This window comes from Balaenoptera borealis, assembly GCF_965194805.1.
Source record: "Balaenoptera borealis genome assembly, chromosome: 1".
NCBI lineage: Eukaryota > Metazoa > Chordata > Mammalia > Artiodactyla > Balaenopteridae > Balaenoptera > Balaenoptera borealis.
In genome coordinates this window covers 177,480,950-177,494,837 of record NC_138860.1, presented here as the reverse complement: position 1 = coordinate 177,494,837, position 13,888 = coordinate 177,480,950, and the positions used below count along the sequence as shown (strand labels likewise).

The 13,888-nt window shown below is 36.5% G+C and overlaps 1 protein-coding gene across 10 annotated transcripts in view; it reads right to left on the bottom strand.

The window, feature by feature from the left end:
* Nucleotides 1–13,888, bottom strand: part of USP48 (ubiquitin specific peptidase 48) — a 66,300-nt gene that overhangs the window by 29,371 nt on the left and 23,041 nt on the right. For 3 of the 10 annotated variants that reach the window (XR_014247998.1, XM_082404269.1, XM_082404273.1), the window contains exons 9-12: nt 13,072–13,191; nt 7,179–7,358; nt 4,228–4,356; nt 3,389–3,538 (exon numbers count right to left, since the gene is read on the bottom strand). Coding sequence is in view for 9 of the 10 variants with exons in the window: in XM_082404269.1 (XP_082260395.1) it covers nt 3,389–3,538; nt 4,228–4,356; nt 7,179–7,358; nt 13,072–13,191 (579 nt within the window). In the remaining variant the exon portion in view is untranslated. Of the gene's footprint in view, nt 1–2,676; nt 3,539–4,227; nt 4,357–7,178; nt 7,359–13,071; nt 13,192–13,888 lie in introns of those variants that run through there. The other 7 variants (XM_082404270.1, XM_082404272.1, XM_082404271.1 and 4 more) reach the window with 6 other exon arrangements.

Here is a 13,888-nt window from a genome sequence, read left to right as displayed (position 1 = left end):
AGAATCATTGTTCAGGGAAGACGTTTCATGAGTACAGCACAAAGCTCCGTTTAACTAGCACTCATCTGAGTTCAAGGAGCTGTGCACGGGAGGGACGAGTCTGCACGGTGCCCTATAAGATCGGCTGGTATTATTAACCACATTCTACAAAAGAGGTTTCCACAGAGAGAAGTGTCTTGCTTGATAGCACAGCAGAGCTCTGATCAGGACACCTGGTGACTACAAGCCACACTCCAGGCCAGCTCGCAAATCACATAACCTCACCCCCATAATGATTTTCATCAACACTTGTCATCGATGTGTGATAATACAACTGAAAGTTAAAACGAGGAGTCTGACTAGGTTCTAAGTTAAAAATTAACCTCATCAGCTATAACCGCACTTCCACAAGGCCGTTTAAACCACTGAATTTTTCTTCACCCAAGATGATACTGATGTTGATTAAAAGGTAGTTGATTTCCCCATCCAAATCCATATCACAATCAATTCATTACATTATTATGTATTTCAAGAAATTAAGCTATTTTAAGCAACTTCTAGGATGAAGTGCACTAGAATCGAACATATCAATTCTGAAGTTGCAAAGATTAAAAGGTACAACCAAACACCTCAGAATGTGTTTTAATTTGGGAAAACAGAGCCCCAGAGTTCCGTAAAAGCCAAAATTAAAGATAAAGGGCCAGCTTTGATTACTTACAAAGATCTCCAGTGAGTCCCAGCATAAAACATAGAAGAAAACATACAGAGGTTGAATTTATATATTTGTATTATGATACTACTTCTGATGAGATCTGAGGGATAGACAATTCAACTCAAAGCCCATTTTGACCAATTTTACACTTCCCTGAGATTTACAAGTCTAAAAACTAACTTCCGTCTTAAGTTTAGCATAAAACATTTCAATTTTGACAAAAACAAAATCCAGAACTGTTGGATCCCTTATTTGTGCTAAAACTGTACATCATAAACTGAGAGACTCCTAACTGATTGGTCAGCTCTGATGCAGCTGCAGAGGAAGAGCTCGTGACTACAAGTTGAGACCAAGTTCTGCCACCAAGAAACTGAACTTGAGCAAGTCACTTGAACTCTCTATGCTTCAGATCTTTTATTTGTAAAATGAAGGTAATAATACCTGCCTTCTACCTACCTCACAGGGATGTTGTTGAATGTAAAAGATAAGATATGTGAAGCATTTTGAGCTTTTTTGGAAGAAAAGAGATATAGAAAAGTTAATCATATATTCACACAATATATAAATGTGGAGACCTTAAGATTCAGCATAGGTTAACATGGTTGTGGCATTTTACAATGTATAATGGTATGGAATGATCCCTATCCCAGAGAGCAAAATAGAAGTCTTAGCATATCTAATCTTTTCCCAAGGAGAGTCCCATAGGTTAAAACTTTTAGTAATCTCAAGGCTATTGATGTAAGATATGAAGATTAGAAAAATCTTGAAAGAGCTGTATCAATTTCTACCAAGGGCTTCCCTAACAATCGGGGTCTAGCACAAGTCTCAATAATTAAAGTAGATTCTGCTTGTGGAAGGTTTTTACACTACAGATGTTTCTGCACTAGAGAGAGACGCCTGGCAGGTTCTCACAGATGTTCTCCATTATTGTGATGCCAAAGGCATGGATAATCCAACTAACAAACAGGAGTAAGAACTCTATTAAGTTGGGATAATAAACAAACTGTATAAAAATCTCAGCATCTGACGAAGCAGGAAAGCAAGTGTTAAAATATTTACCAAAGGGAAACGTATACTATGGTTCAAAGTTATTTATATATAGTTTTAAATGCCTGGATTTTGAATAGGAATTTGTTTTGGAAAGTTATAAAGTCTAGAAAGATCATGGCATGAAAAATATTTGAAACTTACCTAAAGATAATTTAGGATTATTTAGAGATAATTTATTTCAACTTAAATAAAAAGGGCCAAAAGGGTTCAGGTCCCCAGTGAGGTTTATATTTTAGGATAAATGACCCTTCTTTTAATATGTTCACAAAGGTTAAGATTTAGAAAAAACATAACAAGACTTTGATTGGCAGCACAAAACCATGGTCATTAGCTTTGAGATCTGACAATATTTTAGGAAAACATGGACTTACTACCATATAAGGTTACTATAAATGGGAAAAAATTATAAAGCTCATAATTGGTAAGAGTATTGATAACATATATACATATTCGAAGAACACAAGCACTGGTTCTTATAGACGGAATGAAAACAGGCAAGAGGAGCACAGTGTAAACTTGACACATAACATCTTTGGACCATGCAGTTTTAAAGAGTAATTCAAAACAGCATTTTAGTTTATAGATCCAGTAAGTTGCTTTCTTTTGTCCAGTGAATACAGGAAACCATGAATAAGGTTCAGAAAACAAATTTCTAGGTACCAACTCCTTTGAATAAATTTAGAGATTTGAATTACATGTTCATTTCCAAATTGTTTCCAATCAAACTGAGGTCGGTCTAATTCTTTAGGATAATCCCAACCCTTGAAACAGAGTGAGAGTAACAGGTTACAAAGAAAGGTCAGAATCAAATTAAGGTATAGTTTAGACAGAACTTTTGAGAGATATTCTTACAGATGTAGCAATTTATATTCATCTTTTGCTTAAAGTAATACCAGTAATGGAAAATTGAGATATCAAAAAGACAAAACCACAAGTACAATTATGCTTGAGTATTTATTTTCTAAAATTAGTAAAACTGCCTCTTTTTAAAGTAGGAGTTGGGTATGGGGAATTGCCTATGAAATGACAGAAAACATTATTACAAATGGCATAACAGCCTTAAGGAGTTGAGGTTTCCTTTTTGAGGCATTAGATAAACTTGAATAAACATACACAGTAAAGGAATGAGCTGGACTGTGTGGGATAATTCTTAAGAAATTAGGGGTCAGCAGAAAGCTTTCCTATTCTTAGAATATTTGATACTAAATTTCAAAATAATCTAACAGTATCATAAAAATAGTACTCGTATAAAAGAATGCCTGTTAATACTGTTAGGGCACAAAGTACACAAGGAAATAGATTAGGCGAGTTGCTTCCATAGTAGCCCAATCAGATTTTTCTTTTAAAAACAAGTTAATGTCTCACAAATTAGAAATATCTACAAGAGTTATATATGCAGAGTGCTGACCTAAACCTCATAATTTATTAAGAGCTTCCCATTTTTAAAAGTACATGATAATGAAAATTATACGGAATGCTACACATTAAGTTACTGTTGGTTTACATAGTAATTGTATAGTGCACAAGCTGGCATTAACGGGTTATAAATAAGAAAGGGCAGGGGAAAGTTTGTTCATACACGTCTGTGAACATAAAAGAAACAAGGCACTTAATGGCAACAGTGCTGTCCCAGACTATCTTACAGACCAGCTCCAGCAGGTAACCTTTGGTACAGCTCCTTAACTTCTTCATGCTTTGCTTTTCCTTTATCCACACTTTGCTTACGCATCTCGGCCATTTCAATACACCACTCCTCAAATTTGGAATTATCCCGATCTACCAGCTCTTGAAGAAAGGCTATTCAGAACAGAAAGACACAAAAACCTTTATCCTGTTTTTCAAAGACAAAGAACCATGCTGATTTGTAAATTACAACAAATACTGGCTAAGATTTTGGTGGCAACATCCTACTATGGTCTCCCTACAACCTGCAGGCAGAAGTAAAACTGAAGACAGCCCCTGGAATAAATACCAGGGGGTTCCCCTACCCGATTCTCCATGACATCATCAGTCAACTGGAAGCATCAAATGGGTCAGAAACACCATTCAAAACAGATGGTGCCACAGACAGAGCACAGCACAGTATTAGGTAAAATGACAACTGACGACTGCCCTCAGCCAAGCAGCAGCTCTTCCTTTTTTATATTAAATCTAGAAAATTTATAACTGGCTAAAACCCAAAACTGCTTTACAAACTGAACAAAACAGAACCAAATTGCTCTTTAAATTCATCTTTATAATCCACAGGAATTTTTTTTAATTGCTTTTGCTTTTCTTTAGGGGCAGTCAGTGGAATAGTTCTGTTAAAGCCTCCTTTATCATAAAAACTCACCACTTTAAAGCAAATCTGCGATTATATACACTTTCACCATTTACCACATGCAACCAACCTACCATAATAGATAAAAGCAATCCGTTCTCGTCATTGACCTTTGAGCACGGTATTCTAAAATATTTGCCTTATGTAATCCTGGAAAACTGCTCACCTGGTACCTGAATAGTTGTGTTGGGTTTTTCTTGAGTTTGTAGTCTATAAACCAACATGTACGCATTTCGAGAGCAGTGAGTTCCTTTGCCACACTTGGGTTTACGTGTCTGGGATTTAGAAGGTTCTGCTGAGGTAAGAGAAATCAAAAGATGACTAAATTAGAATGCCTGGAGTTTATTCATTCTTTTGCAGGGGAGGGGAAGGGGGAGGGTTATAGAAAACAATTCCTAAAATACAAACTCAAGATACATTAAAAGGCAATAAAAATTTAGCAGGCTGGACAAATTTTTTAATGTTTAAACAAGTTACTAACCCGCATTGCCTGCCATATTCCATTTTTAAAAGCTGAAAAGGAAGTATTATTTTTCACAATGACAAACCTGAACCAGGAAAAAAAAAAAAAAACCCACAAACTATTATGAGTTAATTTTACTGTTGATCTTAAATTACAAAAATAAATCCAGACTTAATTGTGCAAAGAAATAAAATGGAATGTTCCTGAAAAAAATGAAATAAAATGCTAAGATTAGCCACTAATCTCTATAAATTCAGAAGCAAGTGGAAAACATTAGTGTTTTACATGGCACATATATCACATGAAGGTGACCTTCAAATTGAGTCTGATTATCCCAGTATAACCTTCCAATGGGTAGGAGGTCATGGATAGTTCTGAGGAAATCAATTACCAGATCCTCAATTGACAATGTATTTTTCTAAAATTGTTCAGGTTTCACTGATGGTTTCCACCTCTCCTTTCAGTCATCTGTCTCCCACTTTACAAAAGAAAGATATAACCTCTTACCTGTGACAAAAAAAGTCTTATCTCACCAAAAAATATGTTTACAGTAAAATTCTGCTGTGTTCAATTTTTAAAAATTTCTAACACACTTACATTGGTTTGATCAATTATATAGTTTCATTTAAAAAAAAAAAAAGAACACTCAATCCAGAAGTACTTTCTAACTATTTAGAGCTTTACAGCTACAGAAAACTTAGCATATTCCATTAGAATGAAATTCTATAGAGTCAGTGTAATGGAAACACTAGTATAGGAGAAAAAGGAAACATTAAAAAAAAAAAAAAATCCTGTCATAAAAAAAGATCAGTTCATGTAACTCTGAAAAGGATGATGTGGATGTATGGAATCTATATGTTATGTAATTTCATTTGGATACAACAGTAATGCTGCAGTTTAAAGTTTCAATATTTATAATTTGTCAGAAGTTACATTATTTGAAGCTACTTAAATTTACAATGAAAAATGTTGGATTTTAAAATGTGCAATGAAATACAGAAGTTGTTCAATATTCTTATAGGGACTACAGAAGCAAATAAGTTTAAAGACCACAGTCATAGGGAATTAAAAACCTCAGGGGCACGTATACGAAGAAAAGACGTTGGTCATTTCTAACTAAAAAATTAAGATTTAAGATGTTCATTAATTTGTATAAGACGGAATATAAAATGATTCATAGAAGTTCACAAGAGAATATAGTAATGAATGACTAATGGAATTTAATGAATAAGTATTTTCTATTTTTGATAAAATAGATAAAAAGGAGCAATGTAAGCTGCATATAATGAGAGGCATTAAAACAATGGAATGGGAGCCTCATACATGTAGAGTCTCTTTCTATTGAACTGTTTTAAAATTTAGGACTACCTATATGTAGAAGACAGGAGAGCCTTAATAATGCTTTTAATCCTACAATTTTCTCACTAAAATGAAACAGATCAAATAAACCTCAGTAAAGAACAGTCAAATAAAGCCGAATTTTATTCACAATTTAAAGCTACATGTCAATTTTGTTCCTAGTAAGAATATCACGATAAGAAAAAATATAAGCAAATGTTAAGAGCCTAAGTATTACTTAGGTAAAGTGGGAGCAAGATTGCTACATGTCTAAAATGTGATTTAAAATTAGAAAATACTTCTAGCATCAAGCCTGGGTTGAGCGCTACTCAGAGCAGGCAAGCCCAGCACACCTCCCACTTTCTCTTTTCAAGCTTTACTGAGGTATAATTGATGAATTAAAATGGTATACATAAAAAAATAGAAAATACTTCTTCAAATTACAAGAATATAGCCACCACATGGATATCTGCAGCAAGATTCCCCATGCCTTCCTTGAAAGCCAACCTCAACTGCCATGCTACTCCACCTTGGGAAAGTGGTACTGATCCTTTAAGAAGAAGGGTGGCAGGAGACACACACCTATTCCCAATCCTTTTCTCTTTTTGCATCCCATTGTCCGAGCCTCACCCCAAAATGACAAACACGGTAAGAAAGTGATGAGAACCTCAGCCAAGATGGCTCCTATTGGAAGAACTGCACACTCCATTCGACAATAAATGGGTATGTAGCCCACGAAAACTGAGATGATGAGAGCTACATACTAGAATAATACTATTTCAGGAGGTATCATTTACAGCAGAACTCATTACTACAAAACAGCAAGCAGCTGATTCCCCACAGAGGCACTGCTCCACACTCTAGGGACGGAGTAAGATACTTAACAGGGAGGGGTAGACATTGCTCAGGGAACAAAGTTCCCCTGCTGTACTTATTTCCCCAAAATAAATGTCCTAACCCAGAGAAAAGGACTACAAATCCTACTATATTACATCTACTACTCATAATTTTTAGCTTAATACTCACCATCCTCTTTCCTAGCTGCCCACAATTAACCTGTTAATTGAAAATTAAATTTGTGCCTTCAAACTGTACTGAAAACATGACATTATGGAAACCATCTCTGGAGCAAAATCATTTTTTTAAAAAATTCAAGCATTGCTATAAAAGATGTTCAGAGATTTCATGTGTTTAAGAAATGCAAATAGCCTTGATAGTCCATAACAATCTTGGGCCATAATAATTTATCACAAACATTTCTGGTAAAAAAAAAAAAATTATATTTTAAAAGGGCACTCACAACTTAAAGGTTTTACCTAGATCTTCCTCAATCCCTAGTTGTAATTTCTTCCCCTCCATCTTTTCTATGTCTTCGTCATTAAACTTATACCATTCACCAGACTGTGGATCTTTCACATGGGCAATGTAGTGACCGGAATAAGCACTCACTCCTCTGTGTATGAGGACTGCACTGAGTTCATACACATAGGACCCACCTAGGGAAGGAGAAAGGGGAAAAATGAAAGAAATTTTGGATAACATTATTTCTTCTTATATCCTAAGCTTGAATTGTAATGATTACAATTCTTTATGCATCTGACAGAGTTCAAAATATGTCACCTAAGACTTAAAGAATTTAGTCTCATAAAATAATGTAGCAGGCATTGTTTTAAGCAGCTCACTGTATCAACTCTCCATTCCCTCTGCAAAATATACAGGTGGAAAGCTATGGCATTCTGGGCACTCAGGGTTACGAAGCTATTCTGTAGTATACTTTCCCTTCTGCATTAACAGGCTGAGCCATATGCTTACCAAGAATCAGTTGTTCATATTTTCCAACTTATTACAAAAATTAACTACACAAAAACTAATAAGATTTGAGTGCAAAACTAAAAAGCTACTGTTTCTAGAAAAAAGAAAAATGTTTTTTAAAAATTGGAGATAAGTCATTAAGAAAAATTGCTTTCAAAATAGGTGTAGACAAGGGAATTCACTGGTGGTCTAGTGGTTAGGACTCGGCGCTTTCAATGCCGATGACATGGGTTTGATCCCTCGTCAGGGAACTAAGATCCCACAAGCCTCGTGGCACGGCCAAAAGAGGGGGAAAAAAAAATTGGTGTAGACACGACAAATAGAAAATACAGAGAAAGAAACAATAAAAATCTAGACTGGGTTCTGCACTCAGATTTCTTTATAAGTATTTTAACTTATTAACTATTCCACTTTAAATAAACAAAACCGGGGCTTCCCTGGTGGCGCAGTGGTTGGGAGTCCCGCCTGCCAATGCAGGGGACACGGGTTCGATCCCTGCTGCGGAAAGACCCTACATCCTGCGGAGCAATGAAGCCCATGCGCCACAACTACTGAGCCTGCTCTCTAGAGCCCGCGAGCCACAACTACTGAAGTCGCATACCACAACTACTGAAGCCCGCGCGCCTGGAGCCCATGCTCCTCAACGAGAAGCCACCGCAATGAGAGGCCTACGCAACTCAATGAGGAGTAGCCCCTGCTTGCAGCAACTAGAGAAAGCCCGCACGCAGCAACGGGGACTCAACGCAGCCAAAAATAAATAATAAATAAATTAAAATAAATAAACAAAATCTACATATCACAGCCTATCTACTATGCACATGGTTTATGCAAGAAGAGAAGGCTTTATCCATACATCAAAATATCAGCAAATGAATGAACATTTACGTTTTAAGATAAAATATTTTTAAGTTTGAAAAAAATCTTTTAAACATTCTAAACTTAAACCAATTATAGGGAGGAAATTGTATTTAAAGCAATCACTGCTACTACACATTTTATTAATAAAAATTAGAAAACAAATTCATCAGCAATCCTACAACACAGCCATAACCACTATTAATACTGAAACTTATAGATTTTTTTCTAACAAATATATCATTAACATCTTTCCACATCATTAAATATTCTTCTGAAAATTATTTATAGTGACTATATACAAGTACCACATTATATTGAACCACTCCCTCACTGCTGGACATTTAAACTGGTAGCATTTTATGGCCATTAAATAATTACCTTTGTCATAAAAATCTTTGCACACATATCTGTTTCATCACTGTAATTTCCTTAAAACTGCAAGAAGTCAGTCATAAAGGTATAGCCAGTCACTCATTCAACAAATAATAAACATCCTAGACACTGCTTTAGGCATGGAGAATACAGCAGCTGACTGAAATGACAAAGTCCTGCATTCTTTTAGCTCAGTGGGGGACACGGTAATGCAGATTAATACCTGAAGCAAAGCCCATCTAACCCACCCCAGCTGAAAATAAATTTAAAATACTAAGATAAAAAGACTTTAAAATCTTTTAAGATGCAATGATCATCTGGCAACAAATGAAGAATTCTCAGAAGCCAAATACTATGTGAAGGCAGGAAGCTAGGGAGGTTAAGGAAAATGAAACCAATTTCCTCCTGAGAGTATTAGGTGAAACTATCAACTTCAACTGTTTTTTTCACATTTAAGAGGTTCGTGGGACCAGAGATCAAAGCTAAGATCCTTAAAAGGTGAGGAGTCTAGAAGAGGACTCACATCGTGAAACTAGGGTTCTTCAGTTTAAGAAATAAGGAGAAATGAACCTACCCTGCAGAGGAAATAGTAGGAAAAAATTATCTGCCTTATACTTTGACTCTTGGAGTGAGGAAAAAAACAAATATCTGTTGCAAGTTTTTAAGAATCTAGCCCTCATGAATATTTCAACCAAGAATTCATACTATCTAGGAAGACAGAAAAACCTCAAGCCAAGAGTTTAGTTTGACGTGGTCCTAGAATGAGTGACAGTTCTAAGGAATATGAATTCAGTCCAACATACACATAAACACACACAAACACAACAAAACACAAAGGACACAAGTCACTATAACTGAGAGGCAGGAAACAACAGATAAAAAACCCATGAAGTTTTTCATCTCAGTTACTGGAAAAAGTAAAAATAAGTAGAACGTTATGTTTAAAGAAATAAATGATAGAATAAAAAACTAAAAGTAAGCAATAAGAGATTAAAAAAATCAAAGTAAGATGTGATACAGAACCAAATCAAGCTTCTAGAAATGAAAATTACAATAACTGAAAGTCAAAACTCTACGCAAGTTTTAACAGCGCGATTAGGTTTGCCTAAATAGAGAATCATTAAAGTAGAAGGCAGACCTGAAAAAAGTTATGTAGAATGCAGGACAAAGCAAGAGTTAGGAGACATGGATGGCAAAGTTAAAATCTTAATACATGACTAATGTAATTCCAGAAGGAGAGATGAATGAATGGAAAAGAGAAAAAATTTTAAGACATAATGGTTGAGAAATTTATCCTTTAGGGAGGATAAATACATGAAAATTCCACCCAAACAGGTCACAGTGGCGCTGCAAAACACCAAAACAAAAACAGACAGACAAAAGATCTTCAAAATCAGACAAAATAAAACAGGTCACCTATAAAGAAAGAAGAATTAAACCACAACCAACTTTCCAACAGCAACAAAGGAAGCCCTAAGACAACAGAATCTCTAATTGTACTGAGTGAAAATAACTGTTAATCCTTAGAGTAAATTTCACAACAAGAAATAAATAGATACTTCCAGACAGTATGCTGAAAATAACTTGATACCAACAGACCCTTACTAAAGGCATTTTTACAAACTTAATTCTGTATTTTAAAAAGTGATTCCAGGGGCTTCCCTGGTGGCGCAGTGGTTGAGAATCTGCCTGCCAATGCAGGGGACACGGGTTCGAGCCCTGGTCTGGGAAGATCCCACATGCCGCGGAGCAACTGGGCCCGTGAGCCACAACTACTGAGCCTGCGCGTCTGGAGCCTGTGCTCCGCAACAAGAGAGGCCGTGATAGTGAGAAGCCCGCGCACCGCGATGAAGAGTGGCCCCCGCTTGCCGCACAGAGAAAGCCCTCGCACAGAAACGAAGACCCAACACAACCAAAAATTAATAAATAAATAAAGGAATTCCTTAAAAAAAAAAAAAGTGATTCCAGATGGAAGGTCTAGAATATTAAAAGGAATGATAAACAAAGGAGGTAGGTAAACTAACACCAATAGTTCTACAGATAATAAGGCATCCTATGAGGGGGTGTGTGTGTGTGTGTGTGGCCACACCAAGAGGGTGTGTGTGTGTGTGTGTGTGTGTGTGTGTGTGTGTGTGTGTGTGTGTGTGTGTGTGTGTGTGTGTGTGTGTGTGTGTGTGTGTGTGTGTGTGTGTGTGGCAGCTGTGGCCACACCAAGCGGCTTGCAGGAGCTTACTTCCCCAACCAGGGATCGAACCCAGGCCCCCGGCAGGGGATTCCCCTTATGAGTTTTTTTTTAAGGTGGAACTAAAACACATATGAAAACAATAAACAACTTAGGAGAATATCGATTTCCTAGTGGTTTGAGGTCTTTGTACTGTTTTCAGAGGGTAAAGTTGTTAACTTTAAGAGTTAGGTATGTTATAATTTCCAGGTTAATCACTGAAAGAACAAAATAGTAATAGCAAACAGCCCAGCCCAGGTTGTACCCACCAGGTGGGCACTTCCACACTCCACGTTTTAGGGCTTACCTAGACTCACCTACCCACTCTTCTTTCTACTACACTGCACTCTCCCAATCACTTCATGGAAAAGGTGAACGAGAAACAACCTCTCCACTCCCAACCTCAGGGAAGAAACAACCTCTCCACTCCCCAACCTCAGGGAACCTAAAGAAAACTCCTTAACCCTGAGCAGAGCAACAGAAAGAGAATGGGGGGAAGTGTCATGGTGTTAAATTGGCCGGGTTCTTATAGCGTGAGTGAGCAAGGGAACCTCAAGCAGTGAACTTGATCTGTGATGATACCTAACTAGTAGGGACCCCAGGTGCCTGACAGAAAGAAACCTGAGGTCTCCCTGAAGGAGGTGGCTTCATCCCAGCCCTAAGTGAATCCCCGTAAAAAATTTTCCAGGGACTTCCCTGGCGGTCCAGTGGTTAAGACTCTGCACTTCCACTGCAGGGGGGCACGGGTTAGATCCCTAGTGAGGGAACAAGATCCCACATGCCATGCAGTGCGGCAAAAATAAAAAATAAAAATTTTCCAGAGATAACCAGGTACGGAAGACATGGCAACATTAAAATAACCAAATCAGACAGCAAAAATAAACCTGAATAATATTCCACCAATGTCAGTCATGGATTATAAAACTGGGCTTTTCTATGTTTAGAGAAATGAGAAACTTGAAAATATATGCAAGTGACAGGGAACTATAAAAAGTGATGTAAATCTGAATTAGAGGAATTAGGAGTGTAAATAGATGAACTGATCCAGTTAAAAGATCAAAACTGTCAGATTGGATTTTCTCATATAAATTTGAAATTCTCCAAAATAAAAAGGTTAAGAAGACAGAGAGACAACCTGTGGTGTTTTTCTCCAGCGATCAATGGCCCAGATGAAGGAGCAGAGGAGACAGATTAAGATTTAATGATGGGTTAGATTTCGCCTGGCTATATCCCAGGAGGCAAAAGGGTAAACTAAACTATAATGTTTAGGGGTACAAGCTTATATGGTAAAACGCTAAAGCAAAAAAATAAAAAAGTGATTGCCATATAAGTCAGATTACTGGCTATATATATTTCAGGAGGAAGGAGATTGCAACTGGGCGGGGCACACAGGAATCTTTGGAGTATTGGGAATGTTTTCTTTCTTGACCTGGGTGGTACTCATGAAGATATTCACTTTGTGATAATTCTCTGAGCCATACATTTTTGTATTTTAACTTCGATGAATGTGTTACATTTTATAATTTTAAGAAGAGGAAAAATAGGATGGAATAAGATGTATGAAACTTAAACTATGGAAGAACAAGGTAGCTTATGACCCTCAGAAGGGCTGAGGCAGAGTGAAAGACAAAATTACTGAAGGAGAGAAGTTGTTAATGAGGTCAGTTGAAGACTGTCTACAACAGTGGTACTTAGTAGTATTCCCTAAATTATTAATGAAGACAATAAACCACAGAAGTATTAGCAGTAACTGTGACTCTATTACCAATAGACATCACGGTTTTCATTATCACATTACCATTGTTGCAGATAACCTGATTTTATACTTATCAATTTATTATACTCATCAACTTAAGAATTACAGTGGTTTTGACCACTGGAACCTGTTCTTTGGTTTGCACCTATATTACTGTATTACAAATTTGTCTCAGTATTTTGATAACTACATTTAAATGTAATTGGTTTCTGGGACTTCCCTGGCAGTCCAGTGGTTAAGACTTCGCCTTCCAATGCAGGGGGTGCGGGTGCGGGTTCGATCCTTGGTGGGGAGCTAAGACCCCGCGTGCCTCGTGGCCAAGGAACCAAAACATAAAACAGAAGCAATATTGTAACAAATTCAATAAAGACTTCAAAAATGATCCACATCAACAAAAATCTTTAAATGTAATTGGTTTCTTCTAAAATTCTATGAATTTTATTCAGACTCTTAAAATGGTCTACAGGGGTATTAAAATCCCCAAGAAATATGGCAGGAGTTGAGTGAGAGGGTAAGCTGCTAAATGTTCAAGGTATGAGAATCCCTCTGTCTACATATCTCTGTGTATCTGCAGGTTCGCTAAAGAAGCAAATGAATTCTCCTTTCAAAAATAGATCATCTTTTAGATCTATCTTTTCCACTTTGTGTGGATATGTGTGTGTAGACACATATGAATAAGAATTTAGGAAAATATAAATACTGGTTATCTGGGTGATAGAATTACAAGTGGCTCTTATTTATAACTCTTCTTTATGCTTTCTGAATTTTCCTAATTATCTAGAATGAACCTTGTGCAATTATAACAAGTTAATTTGTTTCTAGTATTCTACCTATATGAGGTAATACATTTGTATAACAAACATTACAAAAGGGTGTGAACAGGTCTATAACTACAAACTACTGGATTAATTTTACCAGTCATAGCTAACAATTCTAAACTATGAATTTTTATTTCACTAATTAAAAATTACTTAGTAATCCAACATACTAAAATTATATATACAGCT